The sequence below is a fragment of the Mesocricetus auratus genome, unplaced genomic scaffold (genome assembly GCF_017639785.1).
Source record: "Mesocricetus auratus isolate SY011 unplaced genomic scaffold, BCM_Maur_2.0 Super-Scaffold_100691, whole genome shotgun sequence".
NCBI classification, from domain to species: Eukaryota; Metazoa; Chordata; class Mammalia; order Rodentia; family Cricetidae; genus Mesocricetus; species Mesocricetus auratus.
The window spans coordinates 47889205-47911948 of record NW_024429267.1 but is presented as its reverse complement, the minus strand read 5'-3'; the positions used below and the strand labels follow the sequence as shown (position 1 = coordinate 47911948).

At 39.5% G+C, this 22744-nt stretch overlaps 1 protein-coding gene across 6 annotated transcripts in view; it reads right to left on the bottom strand.

Moving 5' to 3' along the window:
• Setd2 (SET domain containing 2, histone lysine methyltransferase) overlaps window positions 1-22744 on the bottom strand; it is a 94773-nt gene that overhangs the window by 51508 nt on the left and 20521 nt on the right. For all 6 annotated transcript variants that reach the window (XR_005874680.1, XM_040739593.1, XM_040739594.1 and 3 more), the window contains 8 exons: window positions 17043-21289; window positions 13819-13950; window positions 11916-12044; window positions 9499-9622; window positions 7499-7576; window positions 5379-5476; window positions 2314-2440; window positions 74-208 (listed from right to left, as the gene is read on the bottom strand). Coding sequence is in view for 5 of the 6 variants with exons in the window: in XM_040739593.1 (XP_040595527.1) it covers window positions 74-208; window positions 2314-2440; window positions 5379-5476; window positions 7499-7576; window positions 9499-9622; window positions 11916-12044; window positions 13819-13950; window positions 17043-21289 (5070 nt within the window). In the remaining variant the exon portion in view is untranslated. The remainder of the gene's footprint in view (window positions 1-73; window positions 209-2313; window positions 2441-5378; window positions 5477-7498; window positions 7577-9498; window positions 9623-11915; window positions 12045-13818; window positions 13951-17042; window positions 21290-22744) is intronic.

Here is a 22744-nt window from a genome sequence, read left to right as displayed (position 1 = left end):
CAGCCATATTGCAGTTTTTAAGTGTCCTACCCCAAATTTAGAAATAAAAATAAATTAGTATTAAAGTGTTTACCTGAATAAGCTTGAGACAGGTAAGTTTCTGTTCCAGAGTTTCAATTCTAACCATGAGCCGGGATAAACTAAGAACCTGGTTTTTATCAGAGAGGCCCTCACCATTTTCCATCAGCGCTTCTAGCTCTCCATCCACCTACCACAGCAAAGAAAAGATGTAGTTATAAAACAAGTACAATCCAGTCACACAACCTGGAAAAAATACCCAGCTTAAAATGAAAAGTTAAGATCACAGGAAGGAATCATGCTATGAGACTAATTGGGGGTGGGGGTGGGGAATACAGGAGATACACACACACACACACACACACACACACACACACACACACACACACACAGAGCCATGTATTATCAGCACTGAAAGTTGAGGCAGAAGACTATAAACTCAAGGCCAGGATAAACTATTCTGTCTCAAAACAAGCAAGCAAAGCAAACAAAGCAAGCAAGGAAAGGCAGGGATAAACACAATATATGATAATATTAAATCTACTGTTCAACTATAAATTAGCTAGGAGTGGTGGTGCACACCTTTAAACCCAGCACTAAAGGTGCAGAGGCAGACAGAGTTCCAGAACAGCCAGCACTGTTAAACAGAGAAACCCTGTCTCAAAAAACCTAAATAAGCTGGGCAGTGGTGGCACACGTCTTTAATCCCAGCACTTGGGAGGCAGGGGCAGGTGGATCCCTGTAAATTCCAGCCAGCCTGGTCAACACAGTGAGTGCCAGGACAAGCTCCAAAGCTACAGAGAAACCCTGTCTCAAAAAAAATCAAAAGAAATTATTTAAAGGCCTGGGGATATGGTTCAGTGTCGAAATACCCGCCTAACATATACAAGGCTCTGAGTTTAATTCCCCAGCACTTGGCATCACTGGACATGGTGAATCAGGCCTATAACCCAAGAACTTAGGAAGCTGAAGCAGGAGATTCTTTTTTTTTTTTTTTTTGGAGGGGAAGGGTCTCAAGACAGGGTTTCTCTGTGGCTTTGGAGCCTGTTCTGGAACTAGATCTTGTAGATCAGGCTGGTCTCATAGATTTGCCTGCCTCTGCCTCCCCAGTGTTGGTATTAAAAGTATGTGCCGCCACTGCCCAGCTGAAACAGGAGATTCTTAAGTTGTTTCTTTTTGTTGTTGTTTTTATTATTTATTATATATACATTGTTCTGTCTGCGTGTATCCTTCAGACTAGAAGAGGGCACAATATCTCATTATGGATAGTTGTGAGCCATCATGTGGTTGCTGGGAATTGAATTCAGGACCTCTGGAAGAAGTTAGTGCTCTTAACCTTTGAGCCATCTCTCCAGCCCTGTTTTTGTTTTTTAAATGATTATTTACTTATTTTTATGTTCAGTACTCTGTCTGAAAGTATACCCGCCATTACAGAAGAGGGCACCAGATCTCATTACAGATGGCTGTGAGCCACCACGTGGTTGCTGGGAATTGAACTCGGGACCTCTGGAAGAATAGCTAGTGCTCTTAGCCAGGCTACACAGAGAAACTCTGTCTCAAAAACAAAACAAAACAAAGTCTTTAAGAGCGATAAACAACAAATCATGAGATGAAAATATAAAATAAAAAACCCAAAGCATTGCTAAAAAATACAAAACAGTTTTATCGCCTTTGTCCAGCAATGTCACTGAAAAACACAGAAACCCCTCTGCACATGTGCACCAGGAAATGCCTAGAACGCTCACTGCAAGCACATTCATGATGGCAAAAAAATAAACAACCCAAATGTGTATAGCACAATTAAATAAACTGGTATGTTTGATCATTGAAAAACTTATGGGGCAGGCTCCTGCAGACTGTTCTAACCTTCATACTGTGGAATGTGTGTATACATGCAACCCTGAACAAAAACAAGCTCAGAGAAAGCATGAGACATGGATTTTTAAGCATACTCTACAAGTTCCCAGTACTCTAATCTCTATTAAAATAAAAGCATTCAGCCACACCTCTTTTCCAATGATATTTCATCAAAATCTGAATTTTCCTTTTACATTAAACAGAAAAACTATTTTCTTAAAACTTTTTTTTTTTTTTTTTGCTTTTTGAAGACAGGGTTTTCTCTGTATTGTTTTGGAGGCTGTCCTGGAACTTGTTCTGTAGACCAGGCTAGCCTCGAACTCACAGAGATTCACCTGCCTCTGCCTCCAGAGTGCTGGGATTAAAGGCATGTGCCACCAACGCCCAGCCCTCCTTAAAACTTTTATCCTAAATCTGAAAACCAGATAGCATACTTACCGAATCCTTCTTTCGAGAGCGCTCCTTTTTCATCTTCCCTCCTGCTGCTCTAATGCTGACTCTGTTTTCTCCTCCCAAGTAACCCCGGCAGTTAGCTGACCCACAGAAACACTTCTGAGCTTCTTTGCTGTTAAGAAATAAACTCAGTTATGGAAAGTAAAGCATGTAAAAGTGACAACAAATTAAGAACCATGCTGACCCACAGGAAATATACAAGTATTCATTTAAGAGATCTACTTCTAATAGAAATGCCTAAGAATTGCTTAGTAAATCCTTTTATCATCGTGTGTGTGTGTGTGTGTGTGTGCGCGCGCATGCGCAAGAGAGAGACAGACAGACAGACAGACAGACAGACAGACTAGAAATCCAATCCATGAGTTCCACATGTCCGACAAGAGTTCTACTAGTAAGCTTTATTTCCAGTCCCTTTTCTACTTTCTATGTTCGAGACAATTTCTCCAAGTTGACCAGTCTAGCTTTGACTGCAGCTCTCTCGTCTCAGCCTCCCATGTATCGGGATTGGTTTCACAATTTTTCTAATTTTTTACCACCTATTAGATAAAGCAGGCCAATTACTTAATGGTTTCTCAATCTTCTAAGACTACTTATTGAAACATGAAAATAAGAGACTATTTATTATAAAAACAAACTACAATGTCATCAGGGCACTCAAAAGGAAACATATGATTTAAAACCTTATCATATAGAAGACTTCCTGTAATATCAAATATAGTAATTAAATGAAACCATGGATCCAAGTAAAGTGGTAGAAAAGAACACTGACTTAAGTCCACAGGCCTGGGTAGAAACCACCTCTGCAACTTTGTGTCCAAAGTTACCAGAAGAAAATATGAATGAATATTTTAAAAGTACATGGATAGATTTAGTGGGCAGGAGGGGAGACAGAAAAAGAGAACCAATCAGAAGCAAAAAAAAAAAATAGTTTTATGTACAAAGCAACGATTCACGAACATTTCTTTGACCTCAGAAAAGAGTAATATAAACACGGAAAAACAGTGGGAATCCTAAACAGGACCTGGTCTCTAACTTATCTCCTGCATACATGACGAGAAAAGCAGGCAGTCAGAACAGAAGTACTCCCTGACATTTATCCTGGCTTATAAGGAGATCATCAGTCTCAGACCTGAAGAATCTCAAGAGTCACTAAACTCTGAAACATGAAATATGTGAAGGAATACCTGAAACAGTCCCCCTACTGAGTCAACTATCTACCGGTAAAATACACTTGATAAAGAAAATTACATCTTCTAAAAAGATAAAAATATCCAGGAAACAGAATCTGTGTGCCTGTTAATATTAAGCATCAAAAACTACCAAGTCACAAAGGTATAAGGTGGGAAACAGGGAACCCTTTAGAGTTTTATAGTTTACTCAAAACTTCTATCCTTTAACTTTACTGGGGTATTTTTGTTGTTGTTGTTTTTCAAGAGAGGGTTTCTCTGTATTGCTTTGGAGCCTGTCCTGAAACTTGCTCTGTAGACCAGGCTGGTCTTGAACTCACAGAAATCCACCTGCCTCTGCCTCCTGAGAGCTGGGATTCAAGGTGTGCGCTACCAACGCCCAGCTAACTTTACTCGTTTTATTAATTTTGATCAGTTTGCTTTTTGAGAGTGGGGAAGACAAGCATGTACCACTATGCCTTGTTAAAATAACAGTCCCACTGTAGAGCTCTGGGTGGCTTGGGATTTACTATGTACTATGCAGACCCAGGCTGCCTTGAACTCACAGGGATCCACTTACCGCTACCTCTCAACTGCTAGAATCAAAGGAGTACACCACTACCCCTAGCCTTCAAAAAGTTTTTTATTTTTATTTTATATGCATCTGCCTGCATGTATGTCTGTGTGAGGGTGGTTCCAACATGAGTTGTAGACAGTGGTGAGCTACCATGTGAGTGCTGGGAATTGAACCCAGGTCCTGAAAGAGCAGTCAGCACTTTTTTAAAATTCATTTTTTACGTTCCAATCCCAGTTTCCCTTCCCTCCTCTCCTGACACTCCCCATCTGCTCCTCAAAGAGGGTAAGGCATCCCCTAGGAAGTCTACTAAGTCTGTCCCATCATCTTAGGCAGGACCAAGGAAACTCCCTACCCCACACTCCTGTGTCAAGGCTGGGCAAGGTATCTCTCCATACAGAATGGGCTCCACTAAATCAATTTGTGCATTTAGGGTTCTGCCAGGGCCCTCACATATTGTCCCAGCCACACAGTCAGTGCTCTTAACCTCTGAGCCATCTCTCCAACTCCCAAAAGGTATGAATAAGAGTACAATATGGTATAGGACAAACAAAATTAGCCAAGAGTTGATAAATGAGGGATAAATAAGGATATTATTTTCTTCACACACACATGTTCAGGGTTGGCATTTCTATAATGAATTATGTTTTTTATTTTGTTTTTTTTTTTTTGAGAAAGGTTCTCATTTAGGCGAGGCTGTCCTCAACTTGATACATAGGCAAGAATGATCTTGAACTTCTTACCCTACTACCTCACCTCCTACAATCAGCAGCTCTTAATCTGTGGATCATGACGGGGAGGGGGGGGATGTCAAACAACCATTTCACAGAGGTCACCTAAGACCACTGGAGAACACATATATTTACATTACAGTAGCAAAATTACAGTTATAAAATAGCAATAAAAACAATTTTATGGTTGGGGGTTTCCACAACATGAGGAACTATATAGGGTCGCAGCATCCCAGGCATGTACCACCACACTCCATTTTTTATTCTGTGCTGGGAATCAACACCAGGGCTTTATGCGTGCTAGGAAAGAGTCACTCTATCGTCCGAACTACATTCTCAGTCGTATAGTAAAGTTTTATTATGTTGAGTTCAGAGGAATTTTACATACTTCCTATACTGTAAATTCCTTAATGGCCAGAAAGATCACATAATAGGAAAAACAAAATGATGGTACACTATAGATGAGAATTGATAGTATATATAACTTCTAAGTAATTCACATAAGAATTTTATATCTCTATATCTGAACATCTATTTTCCATATTAGAAGCAGCAAAACAGAGCAAAACCATTACTTACCCATATCTTTGGAACTGATAGTCAAATGTTAACTCTGAGCCCGAAGGAACTAGTTTGGTGGTAAAAAATCCAACCCTCAGTTGTCCATTTACAGTCCACTGAAATGTTTTGAAAAGAATAGACATTGGTAACTGATGTTTATGCATGCATACGTATAGAGATCATCATCATCTGAGTGAATTATGCACATGGATCTATTATGTAGTAGTAAGTGTTTTCTCAAAGCAAATGGATTGATTTTTCCTTAAATAAACTAACCAACATTATCATTCTCATTTAATAGACTATAAGATTCAACATCTATAATTTGCCTGTAATACAGTAAAATGAACTGCTACTGGACTGCAGAACGCAGTTTAAATGGAAAGCACTTGACTAGCAAGTATAATTCCCTGTATTTACTCTCTAGCACAGCAAACAGAAAAAAAGGAAAACTGCTGTTTTAATTTACATACATTTACATATATGAAAGCTCATTTAGTCTTAAAAAAAAAAAGGCAAGTAGGGGATTCTTGGTGTCACTAAGTATCACAACCTGAGTTCAATTCCCAGCATCAAACTTAACTGCTATCTCCAATCCCACATCCACTTTGTTTTGAGGCAGGGTCTCTCTTCTGAGTCACGGACTAGCTAGCCCACAAGTTTCCAGGCCAGTCCCACCTTGCTATAGGAGCGTTAGGATTATAGATACCAACCACCACATCCTGATATCCAAACTTATACACACATGGCATGTACTCAGACAGACATTCACACTACACATAAATAAATATTAATCTCTTTTTAAGAGAAAAATGAAGCCGGGCGTTGGCGGTGCACACCTTTAATCCCAGCACTTGGGAAGCAGAGGCAGGCGGATCTCTGTGTGAGTTTGAGAACAGCCTGATCTACAAGAGCTAGTTCCAGGACAACCTCCAAAGCCACAGAGAAACCCTGTCTCGAAAAACTCGGAAGGAAGGAAGGGAGGGAGGGAGGGAGGGAGGGAGGGGGGGAGGGAGGGAGGGAAGGGAGGGAGGGAGGGAGGGAGGGAGGAAGGAAGGAAGGAAGGAAGGAAGGAAGGAAGGAAGGAAGGAAGGAAGGGAAAAATGAAGCCTGGTGGCACACACCTTTAATCCCAGCATTTAGGAGGGAGAGGCAGGTGATCACTGTAAGTTTGAGGCCAAACGGTCTGCACAGCAAGTTGAGACCCTGTTGTTCAAAAGAAGGGAAGAACAAGGAGAGGAAAGAAGGAAAAGGAGAACAAGGGAGGGGGAGGAAAGGCTGGAAAGATGGCTCACTGGCCAGGAGCGTTAGCTTTCTGCCATAGGACCAGGGTTTAATTCCCAGAAACCATGTGGTGGCTCATAACTAATTCCAGTCCCAAGTAAATCTGACATACTCTTCTGGACTGTGTAAACACTACACACACCTAATGCACAGAGACAAGTAAAACACCTACAGACATAATTTTAAAATTTAAAAGAAATTCAATTATACAAAAAAACCCAAATATGACAATAACCATTGGACTTTGTGAAAGTCAATTATGGTATTTTTGAAACAGAATATAAAATAATTACAGGCAAAGTAATAATCAAATGTAACAACTTCTGGACTGGATTTTAGAATAGAAAAAGTATAACTGTAAAAGTTATATTAAAAGGATGTCAAGGTAGCTCATCAGGAAAAAGCATTTGCTAGCAAGCGATTAAGTTTAATCCCATGTACTACATGGTAAAAGACTCAAGATTTCCTCTCACCCCATATGCATATGGAAGCACACATGAGAACAATTGCACGCATACACATGAACACACAAAAGTACATACACACGTAGACACACGACAACATAAATTATAGTAAAGCCTTTGGTTAATCTAAATTTTCATGGATATTACCATTAAGTTATGATATTATATACTACGTTAAATAAATACTTGAAGGTAGATGAGGTGTGGCGTATGGGCATAAACTCTGTTTCTGCAATGCTGTATTTTTATATATCTAAATTTATTCCAAAATGAAATAAAGTAAAATAGGAAAAGATTTAAAAGAGTACCTCTGGTGCAGAAATTAAAATTGTCAAAACAGCAATCTTGAATAAATATTTCAAAATTTAAATAAATTTACAATGAACTCACTTTTTGGGTTTCACAGTTTGGCTCACAGCTATGATTCATGAAGCGAGAGCAATTCCCTTTTTGAGTGGCATCTATTATCTGGGGAAAGAAGATAATTTTAACAGTCTTAAAATGAGATCTTAAAAATATCCACACATTTTGAAAAAGGAAGCATTAAAGCAGCCAGGTGGTGGTGGCACACACCTTTAATCCCAGCACTTGGGAGGCAGAGCCAGGAAATCTTTGTGAATTCAAGGCCAGCCTGGTCTACAAAGCTACACAGAGAATCCCTGTCTCGAAAAACAAACAAACAAAAAAGAAAGCAATGTGAGGGTAAAAAACACATACATCCCTTTGCCTCTTACCTTATTTTGCTTTTATGCAAAAATTGCTAAATACAGATAGTGTACGTAAAGGCAAAATGATCAACACTTCATAAAACCAGGCATAGTAGCACTATAATCCCAGAAACTGAGAGGCAGGAGGATCATTCCAAGTTATCCTGAAGTACTTACAAAGTTCCAGGCCACAGTGTCCCATGCCTTTAATCCCAGCACTTGGGAGATAGGGCAGAAGAATCACTGAGATCCAAACCAGCCTACTGAGCTCTAGGTAAACCAAAGCTACAAAGTGAGATCCTGCCTCAAAAGCAAAAAGAAAATAATGTCTCTCTTACCTACTTTTAATTATTTCTTACGTTTTACTGCATTTCAATCTTAATGTGAAATAATTCCTTTTAAAACAAGTGCTGAAGCCGGGAGTTGGTGGCTCACGCCTTTAATCCCAGCACTTGGGAGGCAGAGGCAGGTGGATCTCTGTGAGTTCGAAGCCAGCCTGGTCTACAAGAGCTAGTTCCAGGACAGCCTCCAAAGCCACAGAGAAACCCTGTCTCGAAAAACAAAAAAAAAAAAAAAACAAAAAAACAAAACAAAAAAAAAAACAAGTGCTGTGCCATAGTTTAATAGCTCTACAACTTGAATGTATGTTCCAATGCCCTGGAGTGAAAGTCTGATAGGCCATATCCAGAATGATAAGTGGGTTTAGAAGTAGATCTCTAGATTTGGCATTTCTACCTTGACTATAGAGACAAATATGAGGATATAAAGCACACACTGAAGATTTATAAAATGCAAAACACTTCATTAACATGTCACTTCTCACAAAAGTTTCATGAGAAATTATTTCATAGATTTGTATCAACATGTAACATGCTCATGAATATCACTTTTTTTTTTTTTTTTTTTTTGGTTTTTACAAGACAGGGCTTCTCTGTATTGTTTTGGAAGCTATCGGTCCAGCCACCACCGCCCGGCCATGAATATCACTTTTAAATATGATGACAGACACTTCTAAATTTCTCAGCATTAAAATATAACACAGGGGGGTTGGGAAGATTGGGGGACCGGGGAAGGAGGGGAGTGAGAGGGAATTGAGAGTAACGTGTAAAAAGATAAATAAACGAAAAAATAAAATATAACACACATAAAAACCTTCTGGAGGCTGGGTAGTGGTGGCGCACACCTTTAATCCCAGCACTTGGGAGGCACTCAGTGAGTTTGAGGTGAGCCTGGTCAATAAAGCGAGTTCCAGGAAAGCTAGGACTGTTACACTGAGAAAAACCATGGGGGATGAGCTGGGGGGGAACGACGGACATTCTGGGGAATCATCCATATTTTTTAAAGTTGCCATATGAAGCATGTATGCTTGTACTTTACATATAAACACCACCCTTTCCCATCCTTTTATAAACAAATAAAAACTATATACTATTCTAATTCTTTTTTGTTTTGTTTTGAGACAAAGTCTAACGTAGCATAAGCTGGCCTCAAATTCCCTATATAGAAGATGGTCTTGAACTCCTGATCTTTCTGCCCCCATCTCCCCAGCGCTGAAATTATATGTTCATTCTTCTGGCCCCAATTTTTGTCACTTTAATGATGATTCAGTATACCACACACCCCCCATCCCCAATGCAACTGTTTTCATATCTGTTTCAAAACAAACACATCCAAGCTGCTCACCTCATCATTTTTCAGGGCCATGAAATAGTAGTGGACATTCTTGTTCCGTGCATATTCTTTCACTCTAGCTTTAAACTCTTTATGGTCAAGCACCTCTCCACAGTACTCCAGGACGAAGGTGTTCCTGCAAAACAGTGAGGGAAGAGCACATCCAGATTAGGATCTATACTATAGATTTACAAATTCAAACAAAACTAGTAAGAAATACTGCAGGGTAGAGAGATGGTTCAGCAGTTAAGAGCACTGGCTGCTCTTACAGAGGTCCTGAGTTCAATTCCCAGCAACTACATGATGGCTCATAACCATCTATAGTGGGATCTGATGCCCTCTCGTGACATACAGCTGATAGAACACTCATATATATGAAATAAATAAATCTTTAAAAGAGAAAAAAGTAAAGAAATACTGAAAAAAATATTTTATCTTGTACGCAAGGCCCAGACTGGCCTTGAACCTGAGATCGTCCTGCCCCAGTCACTTGAGTAGCAAGACAATAGGCATACATCACCTACCACTTTATTTTTTGTTTTTCGAAACAGGGTTTCTCTGTGTAGGGTTTTTTTTTTGGAGCCTATCCTGCACTCACGCTATAGACCAGGCTGACCTCGAACTCACAGAGATCTGCCTACCTCTGCCTCCCGAGTGCTGGGATTAAAGGCGTGCGCCACCAACACCTGGCCACATACCACTTTCTTAAAATGCCTCTTTCCTTTAAAGGACCATTACATCTAAGAAAATTTTAAACTTATAAATGCTTCCAAGATACACATTCTTTATCTACATATTAAAACACCATGCATACATGCACATGTGTGTGAGATTTAAATACAGCTGGGAAAGAACGCTGAAGAACTATGACATTGAAAACTGTTAGGAAAAATTAAATACAGCACCATCCCTTTGTTGCTCTTACTTTCAGAGTTCTTTAATAATAATGAAAGTCAAATCTGTCTCTGGCTTCTTGACCTGTCTCACTGCCCAGAATACATAGCAGGAATTTTAATAAAACAGTTGTACAAAATGGCAATGAAGGAACTTTACTTCCCAAAGGGACACTCCCAAGAATAACCCAATAAAACTGTGTTTCTTTCACACCACAAAACAATAAGAGAGGAGGTGAAGGAAGGGAAGGGGAGAGGAAGAACTATCTGTATAAAAGGTATAAAGCAGCACTCATGCTTTCAGAGCTGGATTTGGCCTAAAGACCAAATGAGAAGTTGCCTATTTCTGCTATGAACAAGGATAATGAAGTTTCACAAGTAAGTCCAATGAAGTCTTATGAAGTAATAACAACTTACATAATGTATATTCTACAGTCACTGGAAATCATAACACATCTACATTATAATACGTTTGTATACTTTTCAAACAGACAGCATATCACAGGCCATTCAGAAAATGCTTAGAATAAAGGTTGAGAAACTATATTCTATAAGCATGAACAACTTTACTCTTATAGAAGTGACTTGTTCAGGGGCCTGTATAAATACACCACATGTTTAAATAAATGGTAACTACTATGCACACCTAACACCTAAGGGATATTAAAGAAAACACTGATGAGCTCAAAACTGGCAAATTACAAACCTTGGTCCAAGGGATGGTTGAATAAATTATTCTCTTATGAGTCAACCAGAGACCTGACACATCTTATATATATATAAGATTCACTTATTTAATGGGTTTAGAATTTTGTGTGCATATATGTCTGTGAACCATGTGCATGCCTGGGGCTCACTGAGGTCAGAAAAGGGCATCAGAGCCCCTGAAACCAGTTATGGATGGTTGTGAGCTGCCAAGTGGGTGCTGGGAACTGAACCCTGGTCCTCTCTAAGAACAACTTCTCTCCAGCCAGAAGTTTGATTTTTTTACTTTGGTTTTGGTTTTTTGTTTCTGGCTTTTTTGAGACAGGGTTTCTCTATATAGCCCTGGTTGTCCTGGAACTCACTGTGTAGACTAAGTTGGCCTTGAACTCAAGAGATTCACCTGCCTCTGCCTCCCGAGTGCTGGGATTAAAGGTGTGTGCGTGACCACCACCACCTGGCCAAAATGGGCTTTTTTTTTTTTAAAGATTTATTTATTTGTTATGTATACAGTGTTCTGTCTGCATCTATGCCTGCAGGCCAGAAGAGGGCATTATTACAGATGGTTGTGAGCCACTATGTGGTTGCTGGGAATTGAATTCAGGATCTCTGGAAGAGCAGTCAACACTCTTAACCTTTGAACCATCTCTCCAGCCCCCAAAATGGGCGTTTTTATTTATTTTCTAGAAATCAACTTAACAAATTAGTTATCAAGTAATCATTCTACATAATAACCATTACTAAACACCATTGAAATAAATGATTTCCTCCATCATGCCTAACCAGATTTACTCACACAAAAGAGAAGTGAAAGCTGACTGAAACCAAACTTACGAAGGAAGATCCTTGGCAGCTCTTAAACCCCAGCCTTTCTTTTCCGTAAGAATAACTTCCACATCTGCATGCTGCTTTCTCTGAAACCGTCTATTCGAACAATAGTCTCCATTTGGACATCGAGAGGAACTGAAGTGAGAAATGGATAAAAGATTATTCTTTGAGGGTATTAGCAGTGGCACCAGGACATATCCCAGGACCATGAACTGGCTTTTTGGAGTCCATTCCTCATGATGGGATGCCCTGGCTCCACCTTTATACAGGGAGGAGGGGCTTGGTCCTGCCACAACTTGGTAGATAGACTTTACCAACTTCCCAAGGAAGGCCTTACACCCTGTGAGGAGTGGATAGGGTGTGGGAAGGGAACAGAGGGGGACCTGGGGTTGGTATATAAAATGAAAAATAAATTTTAAAAAGGTAATTCTTTAAATACCATAAGGAATCTTTAACATCTTTGCTAGAATGTGCTATATAACAACAAATATTCCATTGGTATTGCATAGTCTATTTGTGGCTAGCCAATGACCCTTACTCAATATTATCACTTACATCACAAAAGCATTCCTTAGAGTTCAGTGTCTGTATACACTTACTTCCATTCAAATAATCAATTTGGTATTTTGAATGCAACCACACACACACATGCTCAACACACAAGCACAAAATTAAAGATAGAAATAAGGGCTGGAGACATGGCTCAGTGATTAAGAGCACTGACTGCTCTTCTAAAGGACCTAGATTCAATCCCCAGCACCACATGGCAACTCATAACAGTCTGCAACTCTAGTTTTCGGGGATCTGACACACTCACACAGACATACATGCAAGCAAACCACTAATACACATTAAAATTTTTTTTAGCCGGGCACTGGTGGCGCACGCCTTTAATCCCAGCACTCGGAAGGCAGAGGCAGGCGGATCTCTGTGAGTTCGAGGCCAGCCTGGGCTACAAAGTGAGTTCCAGGACAGCTTCCAAAGCCACAAAGAAACCCTGTCTCGAAAAAAACCAAAAAAAAAAACAAAAAAAAATTTTTTAATATTTTTTAAAAATAGAAATAAAGGTGAGTTTTCTTATTCTTCTGAAATATGTGTTTTTTATTTTTATGGAACTATAACAGGAACAAAAATAAAAGCTAAACTTTACCACTAAAAACAATTTCATTAACATTAAAAATATGGAGCCCTGGAATGGAGTGGTGGCTCATTCCTGTAATCCCAGCACTGAGTATTCATAGGGAGGCAATCTCAGAGTTTGAAGCTAATCTGGACTAGAAAACAAAAAAAAGTACCTACTTGCTATGAAGGACTGGCTAGATTCACACTCAGAGATTTGAGGCCTCTTCCTATAAGTGCTGGAATAAAAAGTGTGCACCACCTAGACTAATAATTTTTCCATATTAAAATAATCAGGCTGGAGAAATGGGCCAGCTTTTCTTCCAGAGAATCTGGGTTTGAATTTTAGCACATATATGGTAGCTAACAACCATCTGTAACTCTAGTTCCAGGGCATCTTAGTGTATACATATAAATGCAGGCAAAAACATCCATACACATAAAAAAATAAATATTATTTTAGTTAAAAAAATTATCAAGTCAGATGGTGGCTGTGCACCCTTTAAAGCCAACACTCAGTGGGCAGAGGCAGGCAGATTCTCTTGTGTTCAAGGCAACAGAACTGTTTTATAAAGAACTTACATGCCAGATGCTATCTATAATCTAAAGAGCAATACAGGGGAATTTGTCTTAATTTCTGTTTTCTATCAAGCACTGGATGTTTTATTGCTCATAAATATTCATTTACATGTAGGGAGAAGGTTAAAATTCAATACTTCATTAACTATTTTCCGTATTTACACACACACACAGAGGAGCTGAGTAAGAGCGAAGCAGAGTGTTTCCTCACCACTCGATCATGAGGAGGCGATTAAGGCAGTCTTCCCCACACGCCACTTCACCTTGAGCTCGCTCATCTTTAGAGAGAGGTGCACACTCACACTGCATTCTTTTAATATCCCGATGGGATTTGTTCTTCTTTCTATTGGGGAAAATTTCATAAAATTTAGTTACATAAGTTTCTTGATGATAATATATTCAATCAAGTAAGTACCAAATCTGTTTGTTTCTGTAAGTCCACCACCCAAAATAAAGACCACACTAGGGTGGAAATAGACTGAGTTCAAGACCAGCCTGGACTGTAAGAGCAAGATTCTATGCCCCTACCCCCATCCTACCAAAACCCCCCCAAAAAAGAAGAGGAGAAAAGAGGATGAGATGATGATAATCATCTAGTCACTGCCATAAAAAAGCCAGGTGTGATGGTATATGCCTGTAATCCAAGGTATTCAGGAGCCTGAAGGAAGGTCACAAATCAAGGCTTGGCTAAACCAGGAGCACAAGTCCAATCAGAACTATTTAAGTCATAATTATGGAGACCAGGGGGTAGGGAGTTCAGGAAAAAAAAGTCTATGGAATATAGGTAGCTCAGTTAGCAAAGCACTTACTAATATCATACAAAGAGGCCCTAGATTCAATTCCTGAACATCACAGGGAGGGGAAGGGAGGGCGGAGGAAAGGATAGAAAAAAGGAGTATGTGGCAATGAGGGGAAGAAATGAGTTTAAGTCTTAACATTTTGAAATTCAACCCTTACTTTCTAGTTCAGGTCAGCTAAATCCCAGACTGAACAATTTCAAGTCACAGCAAGTTTAGGAGAAAATAGAAAAGTTTATGAGTTCCAAATGATGAGGTAACTGGTTAGCTAAAGTTTGAGAATTAGACCAAGGTGGCATATGCCTATAATCACAGCACTCTCAAAAATCTAACCCATGAAATCTTGGGTTCAAGGTCTCAGTCTGGGGTCTGGACTGTACAGCAAGACCTTATTTCAATGGGAGAGAGAAAGAGAGAAGGAAGGAGGGAAGAAGGGAGTGAGGGGTTACAGGAAATAACTGCTAAATAAAAGTTTGTATGGGGCTGGAGTGATGGTTTGGCAGTTAAGATACTTGCTCTCTGGCAGAGGACCCAGGTTCAGTTCCCAGCACCAATGTGGTAGCTTACAGCTGTCCATAACTCCAGTTCCAGTGCCTTCTTCTGGCCTCCAAAAGCACCAAACATGCAGGCAGTATGTATACATACATGTAGGCAAAACATTTATATATATATAATATAAATCTAAAAAACTTTTTTTAGATATAAAATTCTGTCTCAAAAAAGCCAGCACTCAGGAGACAGGGGCAGGTGGATCTCTGAGTTCAAGGCCAGCCTGGTTCCAGAACAGCCAAGACTGTTACAGAGAAACCCTGTCTGGAAAACAAAACAAATGTTTAATAAAGAGCTTTGATTCAACTAGATCTGGGTACAATGGCACATGCCTATATTCCCAGTACTAGGGAAACTGAAACAAAAATACCAGTTTACCAGTTTTATACCAGCTTTGGCTACTTAGCAAGCTCTCTAGACCTGCCTGGGTTAAATAAATGGGATTCTGTTTTACATGAGAAAGAATGTATATTTAACTTAACCAAATCTTTTATGGGATCCTTTACTGGTATACATCACACTTGTATACATCTGTTTAAAAAGTGAACAGACTTTTTTTTTTTAAATGAAGCAAGACTATAAAACAGCCAGAGCCAGGCATGCCAGTGAATGCCTGTAGCACTAGCTCAAGGAGAGTCAAAGGCAGGAGGATAGACAGATTCAAAGTAAGATCTGGACCAGCCCAGGTAACATAATGAGACATAATCTCAAAAATAAATGCAAAAATCTAAAAAAGAATAATCAGGTAAGATTTCAGAAGCAAAATTTTCTCAAAACTGATAGTGGTGACATTTACTTGTAGTCCCAGCACTTGGAAAGTGGAAGCAGAAAAATCAAGAATTCAAGGTCAGCTTGGGCTGCATGAGCCTTTACCATATAAGCAAACAAACAAACAGAATGAAGTCTTTTCACCTTATGCATACATCAAAAAAAATTAACAAACCTTTCAAAGTGCTTAAAGAGATGACAGCTAGACTGACTCCCAACTAGGAGGTACTCTACACAAAAGGGAAGAGGTCAGTAAGAAAGTATACATTACAAAATACATTCAACAGTGAGAGATGGCTCAGCAGTGAAAGTGCTTGTTATCCATCGTTTCAGAGGATCCGGAAGGAGTGATTCCCAGCAGCCACCTCAGGCAGTTCACCATTGCCTCTGGGACTCCAGGGTACCCCCTCTTCTGGCCCCAATTCACATTCATGAGCACCCACACACAATTTAAAATATCACTGCACCCCACACATACATATGCACACAATTTAAAATATCATTAAGGCAACTGGAAGAAAAACTACTACCTAAAGGTGCTTTGTGTGCCCTTGTCTGAAAGAAAAGAGTAACAATCACTTGTCCTTTTTAAAAACTATTTCATTATTTACTTTTACGTGTGCATTTTGCCTGTGTGACTGTGCACTGCGTGTGTGCAGTGCCTGAGGAGACAGATGAGGATGGCCAGCGACTGGAGCAGCTGACAGCTCTGAGTGACCAAGTGGATGCTGGAACTGAACTTGTGTCCTTTGGAAAAGAAATGTTCTTTCACTGAATCACCACTTGGCTGCTTTCTAGAGTTTTCTTTCATTTTTCTCTCACAATTTCACATGAAAAAGGGAATTTAGAAAAAGTAAGATAGGTTAAATTATACTTTAAAAACCTATGAAAGTGGAATGAATTAAGAGAAAAAAAATTAGGATAGCTTAAACTTTTTTTTTTTTTTTTGGTTTTACGAGACAGGGTTTCTCTGTATTGTTTTGGAGGCTGTCGGTCCAGCCCGGCCTCGAACTCACAGAGATCCGCCTGCCTCTGCCTCCCGAGTGCTGGGATTAAAGGCGTGCGCCACCACCGCCCGGCTTAAATTAAACTTTTAAAAACCAAAGCAATCATAGAAAAAACTAGACACCACTTTTCTTAAGAGGAAAATAATGGAAAGAATCTATTAGTAAACCTAAATAGAAAATGAATTTTATAGATTGTTACTCTACATTTTATCACACAACTCTTATTAAGCCTAAACTGCTGAAAATTTTGTTATTTTCTTTTTTTTTAACAAAAAGCAGCAAGAATTTATTCAAAAAGCATTAGTTAGGCTCACCTTTCTGTTAAATAAACATTTTCTTCAATAAGATCAAAGTAACAAGGCATCTTCCCCAGCTTGGCAAATTCTTTCCACCGCTGTGGGTCCCTGAAGTCATCCATAGCGCAGGAAGGCCCCATGAGCTCTGACTGTAGGGGCACTGATGTCTCTCTTGGCTCACTCTCCACTCTGACTTTCTTTCTAGCCTGAAGCTCACCATCACTCTCAGAGTCACTTTCCACTTCCTGCCTTCGTTTTTTAGGAGGGCCTCTCTCTTTTATTTCATTTTTTTCAAAGTTTTTTGAAAACTCTTTCCTTTCATTTGGAACAAGAGAGTCCTTAACGGAATTGCTGCTTATTTCAGGTGCTTGCACTGATCCCTTGTCCTTTTGATGGAAGAATAACTTACTGGACTGGCTTGAAAAATGTGATCCACTTCGTTGATCCCAACTCTCCTCCTCTTCACGATCATCTGTTAGCGAATCTGGTACCTGCCCTTGAATTCGATCATAAGTTCCAGGAGGTCTGCCTGCTGATCTTGGATCCCAATAGCCATTGCCTTGCCAATAACTATGGGTTCCAGTAAAATGTTCAGTATTCTGTTGATACTTGTGCGTACCACAGGCTCCATAGCTGCTGTCAGGTTGCTGATAAGTGGTAGTGGGCCTTTCTTGTTGGGAGAAGTCCCACCCCAGGTTTCTAAGCTCTTCTGATGAGTGCAAGCCATCCACACAGGAAATGTCACAAGAGGAAAAGTTCAGCTCTGTTTTTCCTAGTCTACTACTATCTGGCCTGTTAGAGAATATTACCTGTTGCCGAGACTTATTTGGGATATCTTCAAAATCATCAGAAGAATAAATGGGTAGCTCTTGTGACCTAGATGTTTTTGCTCTTACTGTGTCCTCTGAATTCAGGTGACCTAGAGAGTCAGATTTCAAGTCTGTATGACTTGTACTATCAACTCCATCACTTTGAGAATGAGCAATTTCAGGCAGGTGGTTATCTACTTTTCTGCTGAACTGTGAATAAGAAGTTTCTGAATTCCTCTCTGTTCCTTTATGAAGGAAGAATTTTTCAGTTTGAGGACAGCCTTTACTTGTCATACTCTCAAACTTATCCTCATATGAATGTCTCCTTGACTCTAATCTTTCATCTTCCCAATGGTCAGAATAAAGTCGGTAGCTATGACTGCTCCGAGAAGAACAGGGACTTGTCTCTTCCATGGGCAAAGTAGAATTCTTTGGCACAACCACAACAGATTGGAGACGGTTTCTTGGAATACTGCTATCATCAGATTCTGTATCTTCTGAATCACTTTCATCACTTGAACTTCCAGATGACTCAGAATAATCCTCATGGACAGTAGACATTTCAGGAGCATTACCACTACTGTCACATTTTAGGGTGTAAGTTATACTGTCACTGTCCTCCATGGTTAAGTTCAAATCATAAGAAAATACAACCTCTGAGTCATCAGAAGTATGTGTACGCCCTCTTCCTTCTTCCTCATCTACAGAGATTTCTGGTCTTCTATCATGCAATATGGAATTCCCTTCTTCTTGAGCCTCTTGCAAAGACTGCCCAGATAATACATTATTGTGCCTGTTTTCCCAAGAAGCAAATCCCTTTCCTGAATCAGGAAGGGCACTACCCACTTCTGTTTCTTTCCCTGCATACTTTAAAAACTCTGTGCTTTTTTTACTCTGCACTGCATCTAGAAGTGGAGACGTATTCTCTTCACATTTTACTCCTGACGGAAGACTCTGAAGAGATGAAACAATACCTGAACTCCCTGCAGACTCATACGGATCATCAAAATGGTTAAGTGAAACTGAACTAGGGCCATCGATGCTCTGCTTATATTCACCACATGCAAATTTTGAGTGCTGATCTGTCAGCTCTGTATTATCACATAGAACTATTTTTGATTCCAAATGCACATTCATAAAGCTATTTGAAGAAATCTTCACAACCGAAGTTTCAGTATTTTCAGCTTCAGAGTTCTCATTTGGAGAACAGTATCTATCTGAATCTTTGGTTTTGCAGCAAGAACGTCTCTTATCAACTGGATCTTTAATTAATGTTTTGGAATAATCTATAGTCTTAACTGGCAAAGATAAGAGTTTATCATGGTGTGGTGACAACAAAGGTTCCGTTTCCCTAAATGGACTTTGTGACTTACTATGCTGCCTATAGATATCATCTGAGTCTTCTTCTTTGCACCTACCAATATTCTGAAATCCATTTGATGAAAGCATGCAAGCCTTAATCAAAGGGGATACCTCTGATCCAGTCACACTATCATCAGAAGTCAATAAAAAAGCATCTGTTTTAGAAGCACAAAATGTTGCCATATCAGATTCTGTCTCTGGAGATCCATTTATATTTAATTCAAGGGAACAAAAACTTCTTAACTGATCATTTTTCACTTTTGATAATGACTCCAATTCTTTAATACTATCATGGCTATCATGTTCTATAAATTCAGGCTTAAGTATAGGAGATTCATCTAGCTTTTTAAAAGTAGGTGAATCATTTAATTGATTTGATGGAGATGGAGACCCAGTCTTTTCTCTTTCAGGAATTTTATTACTTGTTCTTAACTCACTACCTTTTGAACAAGGAGTCTGCAAACTAAAATGAGTTTGTTTGTTTTCCTCATTTAATTCTGTACAACAGAAAGAATTCTTAAATTTATCAGACTTGGATACAGGTTTTGAAAGGGCAGATTTGTAACGGGAAGCACTGTTATCATGCTTGGAATAGGAGGACCCCCGTCGGAATCCCAGTTCAGTCATGGGAGAACAACATCTTTTTATGGCTTCATGTTCTGAAGTCCGCTTGGATTCTCTTTCTAGTTTTGAAGAATACTTTCCTCTTCTCTCCATCTCTAAGTAAGAGGTCTCAGTTTTACAGTCCCGATCAAATTTAGAGTAAGATGATGATGTCCTTAGGTCTCTGTAGGAATGGGATGAGGTGCGCCTTGGATATGTCTTCTTATATTCATCTTCAGAGTCAGAGCTCTCCCGTGCCCTGTTATCTGTATACAGCCGAGAATAGCGTGTCCTCTCACGGTAAGGGGAACTCCTATGGTAGCGCCGATCAGAATCATAATAATGAGATCTCTCTGACCGAGAATAAGACAAACTGGTTCTAGAGACTCTGTCAGATCTAGACCGCGATCGGCTCCGCCTTCGGTCTCTTTCAGACCTACATCGGGAAGATACATACCGAGTATCTCTTTCAAGTTTTGAGTAGCTGAAGTATTTATCATCTCTCTCTGTTTTAGATCTCAATGATTTACCCAAATCCTCACTTTTTGAAGGTGCTGAGCTCTTTTTAAAATCTCTTTCCTTCTCAATGCTTGTTGAAGATTTTAAATCATGTGATCTTTGACTGGAGGAAGTCCGTACAGAATCTTCATCAGATTCTGAACCAAGAAATGTGCCTTCAAATTGTGACGGTTTCTTCTTAGAACTTGCTTTTTTAGAACTGAGGCTTGTCTTAGAACCATCTGAAACTTCTTCTTCCTTCCCAATATGGGAATCTTCTCTTTGCAGGGGATTATCTGCTTGCTCCTTTAAAGTTTGAATTGTGTGTTCTTCCAAACTATTAGATACAATATCCTGCTTCATACCCACCTCTAATGATTCTGGTACAGTTTTAGCTGGTGGTTCTTTCTGAGCACTATCCACTGGTGCAGTCATTAGTACTGTTACTGGGAGATGTGGCGAGGCCACTGGCTCCGCCGATATTGGTGCTGGTGGTGAAGGCGATGTGGCTTGGGGAGGTGGAGGAGGTGGGGGTGGAGAAGAAGGTGGTGTTGATTCTGCTGTGACTGCTGGTAACTGTACTGTAGGAGGGGGAGATGTGGTTGTAGCCAGCTGCGGCCTGGATGTCACGTGAAGTAGATGTTTCTTAAAATGAATTCTACCCAATTCAACTCTTGACTTTGGTGGGGAAGATTCTTCTGTAGTAGGGAAAGTATCTCCTGTGTCCATTTTAACTTTAGGGCTTGAGTCTACTTGAAGAGGCGTAGCTGGGGAATTTGGAGAATCACTCTGCTTTTCATTGCCAAGTGCAGTGAGAAACCTATTCTGTAAAGTTTTCTTTGTAAGACTGAAGCTGAATGACACCTTCTGCCGTCCCTGTTCCTCCAAATTAACTTTTGTCTTCGTGCCTTTGGGCAAAAATCGACTAGAAGCAACACCTTTAAACATTGGTCCTTTGATGAAACCTGTTTTCTGCACATTTTCAATCTTTGCCTACAAAAGAACAAAACAGAGTAATAAATGCTTCCTTTCGAACTGTATCACATTCAAATTGTCAACATCAAAATTTAAAATGTCAGAGATATTTTTCAAAACTAACAGTAGTATGACTTTCACTATGCTACAAATGGAATTTAGCTTTTCATTATGAAACATTTTAGGCATAACCGAAAATATAAAGAATAACAAATCACTAAGTATCCATCCCCACATTAACAATTACCAGTATTTTTCCATTTAATCCTACATTAAACAATTTTATCCACTTTGGCACTATTTTCTAGATATCTAGTTTTTTCTTTTCTTTTTTTCTTTTTTTTTTTTTTTTTTGGAGGGGGAGCTTTTTTTGTTTTTGTTGTTTTGGGTGTTGATTTTTTTTTTTTTAAGTTTTTTGCTTTGGTGGTGTTTTTTGGATGTCTGTTTTGAGGCAGAAACTTACTAAGTAGCCCAGGTTTTCTTTGAACTCATTACTCCTCATGCTTCTACCTCCCCAGTCCTGGGATTACAACCTTGCACTATCATGCTCAGCGCAAATAGCATTTTCAACAAGAATTTTTTTTAACCTGGTATGTAGATGATGTTTATACATATGGCAGTAAGTAACATCTCAGTATACAAAATAGTTTGTTCTTGTTTTATTTATATAAGAAACACCAAAGATCAAATAAACCAAGGGTCTTCTAGTATCACACAGAATCAATAGAGTACAGAGTAAAAAATATATATGAGCCATAGCTCAAAAATGAAGCAAATACATTGTTTGGGGTATTATTTATATTTGCTTTAAGGCAGGGATCAACAAGCACCAGGCAATTTTAATGACCTTCTCTGGTACAAATTAACCTTACCACATTCATTTTATTGATAAAGCAGACAAAAAAGGGCCAGGCCTTTTGCTGTACTAGAACTTGCTCTACTTTAGCACACACACTACCACTATATCTTTGCCTGGGCTATACACACGTTGGTAATGCTAATTTATTCTTTTTTTTTTTTTTTCGAGGCAGGGTTTCTCTGTGGCTTTGGAGGCTGTCCTGGAACTAGCTCTTGGAGACCAGGCTGGTCTTGAACTCACAGAGATCCGCCTGCTTCTGCCTCCCAAGTGCTGGGATTAAAGGTGTGCGCCACCAACGCCCAGCGCTAATTTATTCTTTAATATCACCATATGAACAAGATACAGCTAAACAGAGTGGTAATAGTGCATGCCTTTTTAGTCCCAGCATGTGGGAGGCAGAGGCAGGCAGATCTCTGAGTTTGAGGTCAGCCTGGTCTACAGAGAGAGTTCCAAGACAGTCTCCAGAGCTACACAGAGGAACCAAAACCAAAACCAAACAACAACAAACATAGCTAAGAAGTGTTCTCCATTACCCAAGGAAGTCTCTGACAAACCACCAGTGGAAATGGTGGGAGTCAGAAGTTAAAGGTGTAACCTAGGTTGCTGAAAGAATA